Genomic DNA, 19,554 nt, shown 5'->3' with positions numbered 1-19,554 from the left:
TTCTTACATGAGAATAAACATACTACTGAAAGGAAATGTGAAGATACAGAGGCAAGGCAGGAAGAAGAAAACCTTGATAAACTTTAATCCTATCCTTAGATATGGGCAGAGCATCAATAAAAAAAGGACATAAGAAATAATTAAGAGAATCAAAAATAAATCTTGGAAATTAGTAGGCAAATAAAAATTCACCAGGAGAAGTGGAAGGAAATCTCCCAGAGTGGAATAAAAAGTCAAATAGAAATAGGAGGGGGGGAGTAAGAAAAACAGAAAATCTAAGATAACCAATATCTGATTAAGAAAAAGTACAAGAAAGAATAGAGAAAATGTATTATCAAAGAAATGATATAAGAAAATTTCCCAGAGAAGAACACAGATTTTTAGATTGAAAGGACCCACTAAAAACCAAGAACAATAAATGAGAAAAGAACCACACCCAGGCACATAGTTGTGAAATTAAATAACATGTGGGCACAAAGAAAAAAGATCCTGAAAGTTTCTAGAGTGGGGAGATACAGACAACTACAAAGAATCATAATGGACTTTTTAACAACATTGGAAATGCAAGACAATGGAGCAAGGCTTTCAAAATTCTAAAGAAAAACAATTTCCATAGAGTTATAAACCCAGCCAAACTAATGAGTTTAAGAATTAAAAAAACACTATTTCATATATGCAAAGCTTTAAAACATTTTCCTTTCATGTATGCATTCTCAGAAAGCTATTAGATTATATTCCACCAAAGCAAAGAGGTATAAGGGAAGGCATGGGATGTGTTTTGAATCAAAGTACCAGAATGATAGTCCCAGGTTGATGGCTAGTCAACAGGTGTAGGGAAAGTGAACCAGGACAGCGAAAGTAAAGACCTGATTACTAATTCATTGGTCCACTGAGTACTACTAGGGAAAAGTTTAGTTACTTGCCAAACCATGTGACATCTACTACTAGTCTTTTCATAATCCATAATGTTAACTCAGACCATCTACTAAGAGATGTGCCTTTCTTGGAATCCAAGTAGTTATTAGAATACAATTTCTCTACATGTAGGGAGCACATTTATTACAACATTACTAAATTATTTGTTAAATACCAGGGGCATAAGATAAGTCATGAGAATAAACGGAACAAAAATACAGGTCCCTTATCCTGAACACATCCTTAAAAAAAAAAAAGTACAGTTCTACCGTCAGACCATTCATGTCATGTTATCTTTTCATTGCCAAAAATAGCATGCTTGTTTTCTCTCCATTCAGCCAAAGATGGTAGACAGGAACAAATGTTCTAGAAAATATGTTACCTGGTACTGGAACTGAATGGGCTGTAGTTGGCTGTCATTCTGAGTCATCTTCTTAGCCAGGGCCTCTTTCAGTGCAAGGGCTTTATTCAACTCAATGAGCTCCTTTGACATCTGAGCTTGCCGTAGAGCATGTTGAGTGGTGAAAACATCAGAAGACCTGCTGGTCTCTGGACTGGTTTCCACTTGCTGGAAAAGATAATGATTAGGGAAATAGAGGATACTGGTTTGTAAGAGATACTAAAAATTGGAGTTCCTTAGGCACTATTTCTTCAAGTTTTACAATCATTCCTCCATTAGCAATATCTCTGTTCCTTCACTACTGTGGCTTCTCATACAATATTTGCTTCAAACATCTGAAATAAATAAAGCTAGTCTATTTCAGTGTTCACAGTAGTACCCTCATATATTTTGACTTTTTTAGAGCCAAGGAAGTTTCTTTTCTTTATTGATCTGGCCAACATTCCTTACTGTTACCACCTTCCCAAGGGGTCCGTAGAGGAGAAAAGGCAATGGAAATGGCACTTTGGGAATGGTGGAAAAGGAAAAGAGGGATCCATTTATTCTTATCTAACTGACCCTTGGTGCCTCATTTGTCTTCTATTTTTCTTCTTTCAGAATATGAAAACTACCAACACACATTCATTTTAGGGGTAAAAGTCTATTTCAAGTGAACCATTTTCTGGCCTTTCACTTTGACTTTACTCTGCAACATCAAATACATTTTATTTATCCTTGAAATCTGAATACTCAAAATAATTTCTTTGGTTATTTTTACCCCTAATCATTCCATCCACAGAAAAGTATGCTCAGAAAAAAAAAATCTCTTCCATTTCTCTTTTAACGTTATTTGGACTATGCCATAATTTTCAAATTTGTTCTATCCTCATTTTAATTCGCTAGACAGTTGATGCAGAATATTAACATCTAATAAGAAGTAAGCCACACTGCAAATGCAGAATGTGATACCCTTGAGAAGTTTGTCGCCAGTTATACTATTAGAGATGGAGCCTATCTAAGTCGAAGGTTTTACAAAACTTCAGATTTATACTAAAGATTTCTGGATTTTCAGGGCATTCTAAGGAAAATGGTAGTGATCACAGATTCTCTTCTTCAGTAAAGTGTTACATTATAGGAAATAGTATAGTTAAGAGCTCCTGGCTCTAGTTAAAAGGGTGGGTTTACTTACAGCTTCTGGTTCTACTGTAGTATCGATGGCTGCACCCACGCAAGCAACAGTTTCATCCTGCAGTGACAAGTGTTTCAATTTAGGAACATATTTTGAAGTACATTTCATTAGTTGATTTTATATTGGTTATTTAATTTTTTCAAGTATACATAAAGATTATCTAAGGCAATGGATTTATTTTCAAGTCACAGATATCCTAACAGCAATACATTTCCATTTCCTAACTCTCAAGAGTCGTTCTTCTTCATAAAGGGCAACTGTGTAGTCTTTGTAAAAAAAAAAGTCATGTGACAACTGACATATTTGATGCACTTTTCTTGCTCTGCTAGAAATCACTAAGAAAGAGTAAACAAACCAGTGCAACAAGCTAAAGTTTATCCCATTTTTTAGAGCTCTACCCTTTCTTTTTATGCTTCTACCACCAATTATACCTCTATTAATATATAACAAGCCTAGCCACTTCTTGTGGGCATGCTATCCTAAATGACATCGGTGCTCTAGGTAGGTTCCCCAGAAAAATGTGCTCATTAAGTCAAAATGTATTATAACACCTCTGTCTCTCCTATAGATAAGAACCAATCATACAAAACTACTGTAGATTTACTAGGAAGGAAAGAATAAATACTAGTTCCCTCCAAAAAGAATGACAAATGTCTTTTGTAGGAATTTTCCTTCCGTATTTTATATTTTTCACATTGAGTTTATCGGTACTTTTTAGTTATACAGTACAGTTAACACTCATCATTGGGATCTTGGTTCTCATTTTTTCCCCATATCCCTGTCCTCCCTTCACCCCCTCCACCCTTCGATATTTACAAAGACTTTGTTTCCATTTTTTCCTTTTCTCATATTTTTTCTTTTCCCCTTCTTTCCTTTCCCATACCCTTCCCACTTTCCCTACTCCTTTAGCCCTTTTCTTCCTATTTCACATTAGCAATTATATAATTTGAACCTTATTTACACTTTTAGTTTTTCATACCAGAGAAACTATTCGGGATTTACACGTGTGTGTCCTGTTTATTTCACTTAAGCAAATTCCTTCTTTACAGGAACATAAAACCACTTATTAGGACTAATTTATTCATAGTCTTATCATTTGAGCAAGATCTATTCTCATCACTGGAATCTAGGCTTTATTTGGCACTGTAACATATGGATTACTGCTTCTGTTTAAGTCATACTGCAAGACCCTCGGAAGAAAATATTGTATCCAAGAAGTCACATGACTAAAGAGTTCATAGGTCAAAGAGCTACTGGCTTAATAGCAAAAAAAAAAAAAAAGAATTTAAGGTTAGTACATGGAGTCAGTAGAGTCTTTAAACCAGACCTGTGAAACATGATATCAACTTTTTTTTTTGAGACAAGGTACAGTTCAGGCTGGCTTTGAACTCACTATGTAGCCCAGGCTGGCCTTGAACTTGTGCCTCAGCCTCCCAAGTGGAGGGATTACATGAACGTGCCACCATAGTTATTAAAACTTGAATCTCAGTACCATTAAGGCAAGGAGTGAAGAAGCCCTTAATAAGTGCTGTTTATAAATCACTTCCTGTATTCTGCCCAGATTCCCAGCCAGTCAGGCTCAAAAAAACACTTAAAGGAAGCTGTAAGGTTTCCATATTCTTTCTCATCTGATTTACAGTAGTGGTATTTCTCCAAGTATAAGATACACTAAATTCTTCTTAAAAAAACAGAGCCTGACAATGCTATTACTGGTTAATGGTCACTTTTTCCTCTCTATGTTTCAATTTTTAGTACAAGCAATGGTTAGTTATAGTGCTATTTTTGACTATTAGGGAGACTTTTCCTAGTACCTTCCAGAAGGTCAGGATCAAAGTAGATGGATTAATCTTTGGAGAAGACATGTTGTTATTGTCGATTTATCTTTGGCTTTTGGTTTAGTGAAATTTCACAATGTTGAGGGTTAAGCTTAGGGCTATAGCGACATGTTTTGCACGAACATAGAATTCTGCTTTTACAATCTAAAATGTAAATATGTAAAAATTGGATATTTTAATCTAATGGACCATTTCTCTCCCAATGCCCCATTCTAAGGCTACAATTTAAAATCTCTTTTAAGTAAAAGGTATGATTTGCTAAAGGTTATGGTCAGGGCATTAAGGTTAGAGTACATTGTGCTATATTAACTATCAAAATCTCCCAAAATGAAGTTTGTGCCTGTAGACTGATGGTAATACCATTACCAGGCACACAAAAATGCCTTTTTATAGAACTGGTCTTTGAGGAGAGGGCATAAACAAAAATATTATTTGATTTTGTAGGAACTGAAAGGACAGCATGAATTTCCTCACAGGTAGGTCTGCTTGAATTATATTTTAAGGGAAGAAATGGTACAGTTTGGCGCTTAAAGCCCCAGGAGGAATATCCAGGAACAAAGGCTGCCTTCAAAACTGAAAAGAGGGTGTTCACCCATCACTTAAATAAAAATAGTTTTAATCAAGAATGAAGGGCACAAGCACTTACATTTGAAACACTTTGCTTTCACTGTAGTGGGTCTTAATAAGAGCCACAGGATACACTGTTGTGTATTTCCAAAAAAATATATAGTTGGGAGGGTCTCCCAACAATAGATGTGGAGAACTCTGATTCAAGGGTCCAGCAGGAGCCTTGGATAAAAAGGTTTACTCTGACAGTGGATGCAAGCCAGGAACTTTATCAGCTTGTGGCAATCTTTAGCACTCTGCTACTGAGTGTGCCAAGTGCATTTTAGTGGCAGACAACAATTCTACACAGCTCCTCTGAGCCAGCCACCACTAACAACTTCCTCTATAGACACACCAGGCACCAGTCATGTTGCCAGACCCTAAGTGAGGATGCTTTATCTTATTTTATTAATTTGGTTTCATAGGTCTCTTTCATCTTTCCCATGTGGCTCAAAAGATGCAGAAGTGAGGCAGTATGAAATCCTCTAAGATTGGTATGGTGGCCATGAACAACGATGTCCTGGATCATTATTTTCTAAGCTTGTTAATTTGGGCTCCAGTAGGCTCCTCCACCCTAGATTATCTTAATTCAGAGGCAATTTACTCAAGATCTTCATATATCAAATGTTTCAGTTATACTTAAGCAGAGCTATAGATGGTGACATTTCTCTTATGATAGCCATTCTCTGGTATGCATTCTATACTTTAGCCACACTGAACATCCTACAATTTCCTAAACTTTCATACCTCTTTACTTCTACATACCTTTTCATCTATAGATTGTCCTTTCCCCACTGTCTGTACGGCAAATTCCTATTTATTTTAGGAGCCAGTTTCTTCTGTAATACTTTCCTGAATTTTCTAGACTAAGAGTTAGTCACCCCTTCCTTGGTGTTCCCAGTGTGGTTTGCTCATACTGCTAATATGAAAGGATTAAAACAGATAGAACAAAGTATTCTTAGTTTTCCTTGTCTTCAATCCTCACTTCCTTCCTACTCGTTTTGTGCTATCACTACTAATTGTGAACTTTAAGCAACTTATAAACTACAAAGCTTGCAAAAAGAACTCTTAAGAAATAAACTGATTGAAGCCGGGTGTGGTGGTGCAACCCTAAATCCCAGCACTTGGGAGGCTGAGGCAGGAGGATCGCTGTAAATTCAAGACCAGCCTGGGCTACATCGTGAGTTCCAGGTCAGTCTCAACTACATAGTGAGACACTGTCTCAAAAACAAAACAAAACAAAAGGACCTGAGTTTGATCCCTGGTACCGAGAACAAATAAACAAACAAACAAACTGATCACTATCCCAAGGAAGAAGGATGAAGACAAGATCAAACTCTAACCAAAAGTTTCACAGCAATTAACAATAAAACCTGCCACCTGAGCCAAACCACAAGGACACATTTTTCTTTTCTTTGCCCTATAAAACTCCATTTTGCTTTCACTTGGGCAGTTATCTGGAGTTCAGGTGATCCCCAGGTACATCAACTGAATAATGCTTTTAACTTCCATTTGAGTCACTTAATATTTTCTTTTGGCAGTAATACAACATTTAGCAAGGATATATAGTAAATAAGTGGCAGAACTGGTTTCACACCAGAATGTGTCTGACTCTGGAGCTTAAATTCTCAATTAGTGTGTCATACTGTTAGATAAATAACTGTTACTTTGGACTGAACATGAGTTTTATATAGAAGTATTTGTTCTAAAACACTGCCTACTAGTTTTTGGGGAGTTTATTCATTTCTTAGAAGTGGTCACCATAACCTTTTCTCCTGATAATGTTGCATAGTTTTTTTTTTCCCTTCATTTACTCTTTAAGAATAAATCTAGAACTGGGGATATAGCCCACTGGTACACTTGACTAGCATGTGCAAGGCCTGGGGTTCAATCCCTAGGAACACACACAGGTACACACACACACACACACACACACACACACACACACACAGAGTAAATCTATGTATGGATAATTTTGTGATACTCTATTGGCAATTCCAAAAAATGTTGGGCAAAACCAGGGATAGGAGACTCATTGTTCTGGTAAAATAAAAATTTCCTTACAAGAATAAGGAATTACCACCAGCATTTACAAATATTCCTTACCAATAATAAATATATAGATTAAAAAACCCAACTACAACCTCTTAACAGAATGTTATGGTATGATTTTAATTTTTTAAAAACACATATATGCCTAAGGACTAAGACAGAGGAGGAATATCAAACATAAAAAATAGATCTTTTAGGGTGGTAGGATTATGAAAATTTTTCTTATGGGGAAAAAAACAATAAATAATTGGGTCAGGGATATATAGCTCAGTGGCGCAATGCCTGCTTGGCAAGCACGAGTCCTGAGTTTGAACCCTGGTACAAAAAAATAAATTAAATAAATAATCTCCCCTATTCCTAAAACATACCAAACACCCTACTATAACAGTTCTAAAAATAAATACTTATGGCAGAAGTCATTCAAATGTATTTATTATTGGCTTATATTGGTTAGAAAAGAGACCTATAGTATTCCTGGCTGCTTAAGCTATCTATCAGAACTCAGCTCATTTAAAATTGAGGCCTTATTAAATTGGCCTATACTGAGGAGACAGCAAATCAATGACTGCTACTCTTGCTACCTACCTAGACAGTTTTATCCAGCTATGTTGCTGCTTAAGGTGTTTGACTAGAATATGGAAATAATGTATTAATGCGTCATTGTACATGTGACCTATGAGTGTGTTTGTGTGTGTGTGTTAAAGGGGACTGAACTTTACCACTGAGTTACATCCGCAGTCCTTTTTATTTACTTATTTTTTGGTACTGGGGATCGAACTCGGGTCCTTGCACTTGCAAGGCAGGCAGTGAAACCACTGAGCTAAATCCCCAGCTCTTTATTTTTTATTTTGAGGCAGGATTTCACTAAGTTGCACAGACTGACCTCAAACTTGTGATTCCTATAGCTCTGTCCCCTTGCATAGTTAGGATTTAAGTGTGTGCTACAGTACCTGGCTTATGAATGTTTTAACAAACTCAGTGTTTAGATCACATTTAATGATTTATGGTCTCTGCCCTCAAGCAGCTCACAATCTAGTAGTTTCAACAAAAGCCTAGTTAGAAATACCTATATGCTTCAAGAGAAACAAATGAAAGTGACACATGTTGTATACAGTGCTTTTACTTGGCTTACTGAGAGCTGGATAATCACTTGTTGCAGGTTACGAATTATCTCCACATTTTCTTTTAATTCCTTGTCTTCCAAAGTTACCACTAGCTTTTGAAGATCCAGTTTACAGCTGAAAATTTGAGCAAAAGAACCCAAGGGTTAATCATACCACAAAGACCAGAAGATCCATGATTAGACACAAAGGTAGTATAGGCACAGATATCTGGTAGGAAACTTACGCTGCATGCTGCCTGAGCTCTTCTAGTTTGGCATTCATTTTTTCATTTGCTTGCTCTGTCTGCAACAAAGACCCAAAAGATCATCAGTGGCAGTGCCTGACAGGCTCACCTAATTATATGCTCTCTCCTCTCCTATGGATGAAAACCTGTGCAGAGAAGCTGCTTCTTTAGCTCTAATTGAGTGGTCTTTGGTTATTTCCTGCCAATGTGTTTTTTTAACAGTCATGGAAATTAGCTCTAAAGTCAATATGAACTACTAAAAATATCATCAGAGCAGCTGGGTTTTATGCTTGCATGAAGTTTAGACTATGGAGTGGAGTGTGAAGCCTTAATTCCATAAAGAAATTTGCAACTGGAGGAAGAAGCAATGCTTCCTGGCATGTTATTCCCTGTTGTTAGAAAAAAAATCACTTTAAACTGCCTCCTATACTGCACTGTTCCTTAGCCCCAGTATCAGGGCATTTAAAACATAAAAGGGCCTCACACTAAATGTGAGCTGAGTTTTTAAAATTTACACTGTCTGATATGACAGGCTAGTTTTAGCAAAAGAAAGCAAGAAAAGAGGTAAAACATAAGAGTGATGTCAGTGAAAAGAGAAATTGCAGAAGGCAGCTACATTTTGGGAAAAATGATTGATATTTTCAGTTTTATTTCAATCACAGAATCTGTGACATGCTGGGTGTTACACAATTTGGGAAAGAGTTTATACAGGACAAAAATGTTGAGCTTGTTTATGAAGTTTTGACAAGATATCAAACAGCAGGCCTATCTGAGATAGCCACTGTAACAACCATGCACAGATCAGATGAGTATGTGGGCCAGAACAGTAAGCACTGTCATGCCAGCCATGTGAACCATGGCTTCTAGAGTTGCTTCAAAGCATAAAATGCATACTGGAGAAAGAAAATTATATGCCTTGATTTTCATTTTTACTCTTCTTTTCTTGTTTTGTTGTGTTGGAGGTACTAGGGATGAACTCAGGGCTTTACTTTGAGCAATCAGCCAACTCACCTTTAATTTTGAGATGGGATCTTGCTAGGTTGTCCAGGCTAAGCTTGAACTTGCAGTTCTCCTGCCTTAACCTGAAACTACTGGTGTGTTAGCATGCCTGGCTCCACTCTCACTCTTCAGCTAGCAATGAACAATATAATCAATGTAGGATTTGGCTCCTTTAAAGAAAACTTTAAGCAGCTCACCTTTTTTTGACTAGAGAGCACACTGATGTGTGAAGATATGTAAGTTACATAGGTTCAATTACATTCTGGTGGGAATTCAATTTTGCTTCAGCAATACTTGTGCAACAAGTGATTGAAATGTATTTAGATGAAAAATGTTTAGTGACAGAGCCAGCACATACTGATCCAGGAGGTAACTATTAGACAGACAGTAGTATTCACAGCTGGTGTACCCTCAATAGTGAAATTGTGGAAACATCCTAGAAGCTCATCAACAGATGAATAGATAATAAAATGTGGTGTAGATACACAATGCAGTATTACTTAGCCACAAAGAAGGACAATTTTGAGTCATTTGTAGAAAAATGGATAGATCTTAAGATTATAATGTTAAGTGAAATAAATCACATACAGGTTAAATATCACATAGTTTTTCACCCAAAATATAAATTTAAGGAACAAAATAAAGAAGATGGTAGCACAAACAGAAGTAGACATTTTATGGTTAGGGAAGGGTATCCAGGGAAGAGGGAGATGGGGAGGGCTGGAGGGAACATTGGTATAAAATTATCAAGATTTCACATATATATGTATATATAAATATATGCTAATTCTCCAACATGAAAGTAGTTATCATGTATCACAAACATACATAAGTAATAAAAAAAGTAGTATAATCAGTCACATGGTCTACTATTTGGAAATTAACCATATGGAAAGTGAATTAAAATTAATTTTCTAGATGTTCTATTTCACCATGACAGCTATTGGGATGGGATACGAAATGTAACAATATTAGAGAAAGGGAGCTAGAGAAGAACTAAAAATCTTAGTGAGGGAATAGTTGCTTGGTACAGGATGAATAGCCCTTTATTCAAATGCTAGGACCAGAAGTACTTGGTATTTCAAATTTTTTTGGATTTTTAGAATACTTGTATACATTATGAGATATCTTACAGATGAGACTCAGGTCTAAACACAAAATTCACTTACCATTCATATACAACTTATACACAGCCTAAAGCTCATTTTCTATAATATTTTTATTGCACCCGTGTTTTAACTGACTTGTCACACGAGGTAAGGAGTAGAATTTTTCACTGTAGTGCCAAGTCAACACTCGAAGTTTTAGATTTTGGAACATTTCTGATTTCAGCTTTTCAGATTAGGGATGTTCAAACTGTCTTAATGATAATGTTAGGCAGGACTTAGGATAACAAAAGCACTTGGTTCTTTCCTTTTTGGTATTTTAAAAATCTTTAAAAATGGGATTCACGTAGATTCTTTGTGGTAGATATATAGGTATTCACTGTGTAATTTTTTAAAATTTGGACCTCAGGACCTTGTGCTTGCAAGGCAGGTTCAGTGGCACTGAACTAAATCCCTCACTTCACTGTGTAATTCTTTTACCTATTTTGTATGTTTGATTACACACCCTTGTAGCCATCACACAGGGCTCCCTTCAGAAAACAGGGAAAAAAAAAGTACATTTCTTTTCACATAACTTGTCTTACATCATGAAAAGCATGTTAAATATTTTGGAAACTAAAGGTACTAAATGTCCAAGCTGTTTGTATTTTAGTCTGGAGGCCTCACCAAAATGATTCTCTCCAACATCTGGGCTGTCTGACCAGCTGCCTCACTCAGACCACGACTTAATTTTTCATTCTCTTCTACCAAGGACTGATTCTTCTCCATTAGGGATTGTAGATTCTCTGATGGTTCCACACTAAAGCAAAGAAGGTAACATTTTAGAAAAATACCTGACTGGTAACATATAAACATATCCCACAAACCTTCTGGGTAGGGATTGGATTCAAATTACTTCACAACTGGGAAAAGTGAGTCTAATCCTATCTATCCTCTCAGCATATTGCATGAACAAAAAACACACTTATGAAGTACTCTAATGCTTGGAAGAAGGTAATAATTTAGAGCCAGATATGGTTATAACAGGAATAACTTTTATTTTGGCTTAAGGAAGTAGGGGCTGGAGATACAGATGAGTGGTAGAGCATCTGTCTCACATGCTCAAGGCCTTGTTCAATCCCCAACACTGTATAAAAAAAGCAGTTGGTATTATATACATTTACCAATTCTTCACGATGAATGCAATTACTATAAACTTGCAAATATGTACTAAAAAGATTAGGGAAATAGGGAAGAGATATGGAGGAGACAGAAGTAACACTTCTCAAGGTTGAAATTTAACAAGTCAGAAAGTTAAAATGATGAAGACCAGTGGCCACTGAGAACACATTTCACAATTTTAAACAGTTCTCTTTTAAATGCTTGCTTTGCTTGAAAGTGATGACTCTACAGCCTCTTGTTCATTTGCCTACTGATTTTAAACTGCTTAGAGTGGGTGATAGCAACAGTGGTGTCCACTTCATATATGACTGGAAGACATAGAGAGCTTAAAGGAATACATGTGATAGACAAGAACCTTTGGAAAGTATGCATATTAACTGGTATAAATTCTAGACTAAAGAAGGAGACTAGTAAACATAGGGCTTTTTTTTAATTCATTGGGAGGAAATGTTCAAAAGACTGAAAAATGGGACTGGTTAAAAAAGAGACAAAAGAAATATGAAGATTGGATCGGAAGAAAGCTGAAGGGAAAAATGAATAGTTGTCAAGGATATGATAGAGGAAAAAAAGGACAGGGAGCAGTTGTTCTCCATCTCAATAAAGGACAGAAAAGAATTTCAGGAAGAGTAGATGACCTCTCACCCACTTTAAGATTTCTATCTATTCTTACAGAAGATCTCAGCCTGCTCTTTATCAAAAAGTTAATGACCAAGTCCACATGATAAGATCTCATGCTACAGCTAAGAATTTGCTAAAGCTCTTATAAAGGAATGTTCAATTAAAACAAGAATTATAAAATAAACTATTATTAAATTTAGTGTTAGATTGCTGTTTATTTCCTTATAAACTGAAAACTTCCATGCAGTTCCTGTAAGTTGACAAGCTTCAAAGTAATGATATTTTTAACTCAATAATTTTCCCCTAAAACATTTTTCTAAAAAGGAGAATCACATTTTAGTTGAATGTTGATTTTTTCCAAGGAAAATTCAGCACTTAGAATTAAGTGCTTCAATGCAATTTGAGGTTAGTTAGGTTGAATATTTAAACACTATAACTTCGCTAACACATTAAATGTATTTAATTCTTACAACAGCTCTATGAGGTAGGTTCTATTGCCACCCCAATTTCACAACTGAGAAAAATATGGCACAAAAAGTCAAATAATCCAAAGCCATACAACTAGTGGGTTCTGGTAATGCTGGAATTTGAGCTCCATGTCTAATTGGAGAGTCCATATTCTCAACTACTATGCCAACTTCACAGATAGGTCATACAGGAATGCAGAGAATACTGGAAATAAAGGCTCAGAGTAGTAAGGAATAAAAGTTCTTGGTAAGAGTACAACAAAGCAGTACAGGGCCATAACATGAAAAAGGATACACATGTGCTGGGAAAAACTTTAAGAGTAAAGCAGAAAGTAGGGAAAGGACTAGATAAAAATCAGACAAAAAAGAAAATTCAACAGAAAACCAATGTTTCCTATTTGATATCCTACTTAATTGCCAATGATAGGAATTCAAATTAGTTGAGCAGGTGCAAATTGACACAAAAAATAAATATAAATGCTCTAGCGACACACAACCAAAAACAGAAAACCATAATCCAAGGACAAAATGTAAAATTACTCATATGTATAGAATGTGATTTTTGTAAGCAGCCTTGTGGAATGTATCTAAAAATATAAATACAGTTTTGAGACGAGAAGAAGCATCTTTATTTCTGTGAAAAAACTGAATCAATTCACCAATTGTTTCTTAGAGTACTATTTTTGCAGATGAAATTATTTCTAATTATGAATCAAAGTCTAAAAGCATAAAGAGAATATCAGTGCCACTTTGGACAATAATTTGGCAGTTTCTTAAAAAGTGAAACATATGACCCAGCAGTTCCACTCTTGGGTACCCATAAAGAGCTGCAAGTGAATGTTCACAACAGCATTACTCATAATAGTAAAAAATTGGAAAATAATGTGAAAGTCTATCAATTGGCAAATGAATAGACAAAATGTAGTTTATACAGACCATAGAATACGATTCAGCAATAAAAGGGAATAAAGTATTGATACATGCTATAACATGGATGAGCCTCAAAACAATGACTGAGGGTTAGGTGCCGGGGTCCAGCCTCAGCAAGAGTTCAGGTCCTGAGGAAGAGGGTTGGAGTCGGCGCTTGTGAAGGAATGAGACACATTCTGTAGGTATGAGGTGGTGTGCCTTCCGAACACTGGAGGACTTATTTATATCATATAGTAAAGGTCACATATGGAAATTGGCATACTTCACAATTTCTAGATAAAAACTTTTAAGATCATTTTTCCAATAAACTACGGCACATACCCATTTTATTATTATTCCTGGGAGCATTTTATCTATTGCCTCAGCTATTATTAATCAAACAATTTCCTAGTAAAAGCATAAATGAAAGCAAAATCAAAAGAACAATCCAAGCTTGCCACCATTTTTCAAAGTCCATGTCTATTTCGGCTACAATGGAAAGACTGCGGCCAACTCTTAACAGGTCACTAGGTTTTGATAAAGAAGTACCATGGTTATTCAACTTCTTGGTTAAACTTTTATTTTATATAGTCAGAAAGCAAGTATTATGCACTTCGTAATCCTTTCTATAACAACTATTCAGCTGCCTGGCAATAGTATTTACTTGTTCTTTAGTGCACAGACATCACTGTGTTCCTGAACATTTCATTCTTTCTGCAAAGGGCAAATCTTGATGTCTTACTCATTTTTTATCTTTCCACACCATTCTAACTTCATCTGTGTAAGCCCTAGTGCAGGAAACAGAGGGGGCGCTGCCTAGTGGCCATGAGATCACTCTACTACAAATCTTTGAGCACCTCTCTGGGATTATTATAAGTAATTGGACTCTTGGATGAAAGCTGGGGGGGCTCTTGTCAGAGTGAAATCCTCAATTATTGAAAAACTGGAAACCCCTTCAGAGAAAGTCCCTGGATCAGGGGTCAGCTTAGGGGTTCAATGACTGACACGACTGACACATATTTCTCAGAAGTAGCTTGTACAGGTTTTTTCACTAAAGCCAAATTTCCCCAAATTACAATTAAGCCAATCAAAAGTGCAAGCAAAAATAAAAGCTGGAGTGATGCTTTCAACCTGAGGCCCGTCATTGCTGGAATTTTGTTAAGCAGCAGTAGAGGAACCATGGGCCTCACCAGTTAGGGGTATACACCAGCAGCACAGCATTTATCTAGCATGTGCAAGACCCTGGGTTCAATTCTCAACACAACAAAATAAACAAAAAACATGAGTGAAAGAAGCTGACAAAAAAATTATAAACTGTATGATTCCATGCATATGAGAGGTCTATAGCAGGCAAATCTATAGACAGAAAACAGATTAGTGGCTGATCGGCCTGGTAGTGGAAATGGGAGCAACACTAAATGGGCCAAAGGGGTCCTCCTGGGTTGATAAATATGTTCTAAAATTGGACTGTAGTGACAGTTGTACAGCTGTAAATTTACTAAAAATCACTGAATAGTATAGATAAAATAAATATTAGGGAGACCTGGTCTCAAAATAAAAAATAAAAAAGGGCTGGGGATTAAGCTCAGTGGTTCTGCAGCCTGCCTCCCAATCACAAGGTCCCAAGTTCAATCACCGGTACCAAATAAATAAATAAATAAATAAAAATTAAAAAACTTAAAAGGGCTGGGGATGTAGCCCAGTGCACAGGCCCTGGTTTCAATCTCTAATACAAATAAATAAATAAATTTATTTTTGCATGACCAAAACACACCACAAGTAAAAGACTACTGACAAATTGAGAAAAAATATCTGTAATACACATCACAAACAAAAGGCTAGCTAGTATCATTAATATTCAAAGAACTAACAAAAAATGGCCAAATTAGGGTTTGCTATTATTAAAGAATAATACCAATGGCCGGTGATTTAGCTCAATGGCACCATGCAAGGTCCTGAGTTCAATCCCTGGTACCGTAAAAAAAAAAAAAAAAAAAAAAAAAAAAAAAAAAAAAAAAAAAAAAAAAAAAAAAAAAAAAAAAGAAGAAATTGAAACTTATATACATTGTAGATGGAAATATTAAATGGAGTAACCACTATGTAGATAATGGATGCATAACACTGTACGTAATGTCACTTGATTGTACACTTAGGATTAAAGTGATAAATTTTATATTACGTATATTTCATCACAATTTATTTTTACAAGAAACAAAGGACCAATGCTGGGTGTGGTAGTGCATGCCTGTAATCCCAGCACTCAAGAGGCAGGAGGATCTTGAGTTCAAGGCCAGCCTGAACTCCTAGTGAAACCCTGTCTCAAAAAACAAAAACAAAACAAATGAATCAAAGGACCAAAACCCAACAGAAAATGTGAAAAGACATGAATAGACATTTTACCACAGAAGAGATAAAAGTAACAAGGAAATGCAAATTGGAACAACACTAAGACTGCATTTCTAGCCTATCACACTGGAGAAAATTGAAAAAGTATAGCAACAGTTTCCATTACTGAGGCTGTAGTAAAACAGGCACTCTCATACTGCTGGTGGCAATGAAAATTGGTGCAACCCTTCTGGAACGGAGTACCTAACAAAACTACACATACACTTATCTTTTACCCCAGCATTCTTACTTCTAGAAATCTACCCAGAAGATAAATTTTTTTCCCAGTACTGAAGATCCCATGTAGGGTTGCTCTACTACTGAGCTACATCCTCAGTCCTTTTTCATTTTGAGACAGGGTCTCACTAAATTGATCAGGCTGGGTGATATCCCTGCCTCGGCGACTCTTGAATAGCTGGGATTATAGACAATGAGCATCATCCCCAGTTCCAGCTGAAGATAAACTTTTTAACAATACAAAAGTGCAGAGTCCGCCAAAAAATATATATACACACTTGAGGAAAAGATAAATAGTATGTTTTTTCAGCAGATGGTGTTACTCTCACATGGGGATCCTAGAGGATGTTGCAGAAAACCCAGTACACACTGCCAGCCCTTAGAGAAGAAATTGAAAATGCACATACAACAGTCTTTTTTTGGTACCGGGGATTGAACTCGTGTCCTTGCACTTGCAAGGCAGGCCGCCGACACTGAGCTAAATCCCCAGCCCCACATGCAATAGTCTTAATGACCAAGGTTACCTAAGCAGAAGTTGGCCATACTAATAAATGTCTGGAAGCTGATGGCCACCACTCGAGCACCACTTGTAACTACAGAGGCCAAAGATACATATTAATCTCATGATGTCTCAATAAATTTAGTATCAAAATATTTATACAAGTTTTTCTTTTCCTGAAGTGTGTATACATTTTTTAGTGGAATCTGTATATGCATAGAAGGTAATTCACTGGATCATGTTTGTAAATGTAAATATTAAGAACAACCAAAATTCACATACAGAGGTTAGATTAATGTTTGGCACATGTATACCATAAGAGTACAGCAGTCACCTCTTATCCATGGTCTCATTATCTGTAGTTTCAGTTACCCACTGTCTAAAAATATTAAATGGAAAATTCCAGAAATAAACAATTCCTAAGTTTTAAATTGTGTGTCATTCTGAGTAGCATAATGAAATCTTGTGCTATCCGGCTTTGTCCCACCTGGGATGTGAATCATCCCTTTGTCTATCAAATCCCTGCTATGTGCACCACCCACTTATTAGTCACTTAGGATCCATCTTGGTTATCAGATTAACTGTCATGTTACCAAAGTGCTTGAGTTCAGGTAATCCTTATTTTACTTAGTAATAGCCCCAAAGCAAAAACTGTTACAGTATAATATGTTGCAACAATTGTTACATTTTATTAGTAATATTGTAAATCTCTTATAGTGGCTTAATGTATAAGTTAAATTTTATTGTAGGTAGGTATATATAGGAAAAAATGATATATATGATTTGATACTGTCCCTTTTCAGGCATCTACTGAAGGTCTTGGAATATCCCCTGTGGTTAAGGAAAAATGAGACTGTTTCTTTCCTTCTGCTAACATCGGGATTAGATTGCTTTTTTATCCTTGAAGCATGTTTATTTGTGATCTTTTTTGATCTAGGCATTTGTTAATAAAAAAATTTTGGACTTATTACTGCTTTTGCCTAATCTCATAAGTTTTGGTATTTTGTGCTTCCATTTTCATTTGACAAGATATTTTTAAATTTCTCTTAAATTCTTCATTCATCTATTGGTTTTTAGGATCATATTATTTAATTTTCATGTATTTGTTAATTTTCTAAAACTCATTATTACCTTCAAGTTTCATACCATTGTGGATAAAAAGATACTTCATATTTCAGTTTTCTTAAATATGATACAAATTGTCTTGGGGCCTAACATATAATTTATCCTGGAGAATATTCTGTCTGCATTGGAAAAGAATGATTTCTGTTGTTGGATGAAATGTTCTTTATCTCAGGTCTGGTTTGGCCAAAGGTGGTAGTCAAATCCAATGTTTCTTTATTCATTTTTAAAGTATGTAAATGAGTCCAGATTATTTTATAATTTTCTATAATAGGTGTTCAATACCTAAAAATGTAAATATCACCTTTAATATATAAATATGGCTCTATAAACAAAGTCAGCAAGAAATCCTAAAAATTACTGTATACATATATAAAAATTGTAAGAATATCCATCACTTCTCAAATATGCATTTTTAAAAATTAAATGCAAGTAAATGAACAACTTGAAGGGGAAAAGAAAAATGTCAGTAACAGATTATTTGAACAAATATTTGTCCTCTTCCCAAATATCTAAAACATTAAATATATCACTGATTTCAGTAGCTTGTGAAACCCAAAAGTTCTCATTTTTTTTCACTAGTCTGAAATAAGTCCAGAAGAGATTGTACTGGTGAAATTTGGTTTTCTTCTGTACAATAAGGGCTGGGAGACCACTTCTCTCTACCCACTAGTTTGGGCAGCACTCCAGGGCCAGTCCTGCTTCCATTGTTCTGAGACAAGCAAAAATAAAACCAGAGAGACCCAGAAAATCCCTGAAGCCCCAGGCCAGAGCACACGCTTCTTAGATTTCCAGACCAGACCCCGAATAGCTGATCCCCGCCAGAAATTTGTTAATGGTTCTTAAATATGGATTGCATCTCATGTTTATAATTGAATCAGAATGAACTGTGGAAAAGTCCTGTGCACTAGACACCCTTGAAGATGACTCAACACCCTGTCAATCATTCCTGTCAATTTTACCTAGAGACCCAATGAGAGGCACCTGGGCAAAGGTTGCACATCTTTATACCGAAAGCCCAATTTATCTGTGTCCTGTGCTGTGTTTTTTATTTCCCTGTTGCCCCTGAAACTACTTTTGTGTTTCTGCTACCCTTTTTGTTTTGCTGGAATGGATCTTCCCTGAGTACATCTTTTCCTGTTATATTCCACAAACGTAGCAGCTTTTCTTTTACCATTGGGTATACATTTAGAAATTCATTGCTTGCCATACACAAGAGCCTGGAATGGAATCTGTCGGATCCATCACATGGTAACATTTCTGGATTTTTTTTATTTCCTCCTAATAATATTCACACTTTTTGGTAGATTTTACCAAAAGAAATTGTCCATATTCTTGATTTCACATTCGGTAAGTTCCTCAAGAGGATGACAGGATGGACATTTTGCCTTTATTGTCAGGTGCTCTTTCAAACTATTTATCGTTATCAGACCAGAATCATAACCAAATATTGAATGAAGGTCCTTTTCCTTATACCTTTTGCTGGATAAATCATAGCATCTGACTTTTGCTTTGGTTGAGATGCACAATGCCCATACTGAAATGAGAAATTTGTATGGATGTGTGTAGTCTACTTGGATAATGATTTACACTTAGTTCTTCTAAGTCACTGCCACTTATAATTCATTTATGCTCAGAAATGTCAAGAATGCATTCCTGTTTGTTTTTACATGGAGGTAGCCGTGTAAAATTCTATTTTTGTTATTTTCAGCTGCATTTACATAGGAC

General features: G+C 35.9%; 1 protein-coding gene across 1 annotated transcript in view; it reads right to left on the bottom strand.

Moving 5' to 3' along the window:
* The window catches only part of Kif4a (kinesin family member 4A), a 119,139-nt gene that overhangs the window by 46,250 nt on the left and 53,335 nt on the right, over positions 1–19,554 (bottom strand). The window contains exons 11-15 of the mRNA XM_010632162.2: positions 11,095–11,227; positions 8,324–8,382; positions 8,109–8,214; positions 2,484–2,540; positions 1,298–1,483 (exon numbers count right to left, since the gene is read on the bottom strand). Of these exons, the coding sequence (XP_010630464.1) occupies positions 1,298–1,483; positions 2,484–2,540; positions 8,109–8,214; positions 8,324–8,382; positions 11,095–11,227 (541 nt within the window). The remainder of the gene's footprint in view (positions 1–1,297; positions 1,484–2,483; positions 2,541–8,108; positions 8,215–8,323; positions 8,383–11,094; positions 11,228–19,554) is intronic.

This window comes from Fukomys damarensis, unplaced genomic scaffold (genome assembly GCF_012274545.1).
Source record: "Fukomys damarensis isolate Sample0158 unplaced genomic scaffold, DMR_v1.0_HiC HiC_scaffold_39, whole genome shotgun sequence".
Lineage (NCBI taxonomy): Eukaryota > Metazoa > Chordata > Mammalia > Rodentia > Bathyergidae > Fukomys > Fukomys damarensis.
Note: the sequence above shows the minus strand (reverse complement) of the source record. Positions and strands in the feature narration are given on the sequence as shown.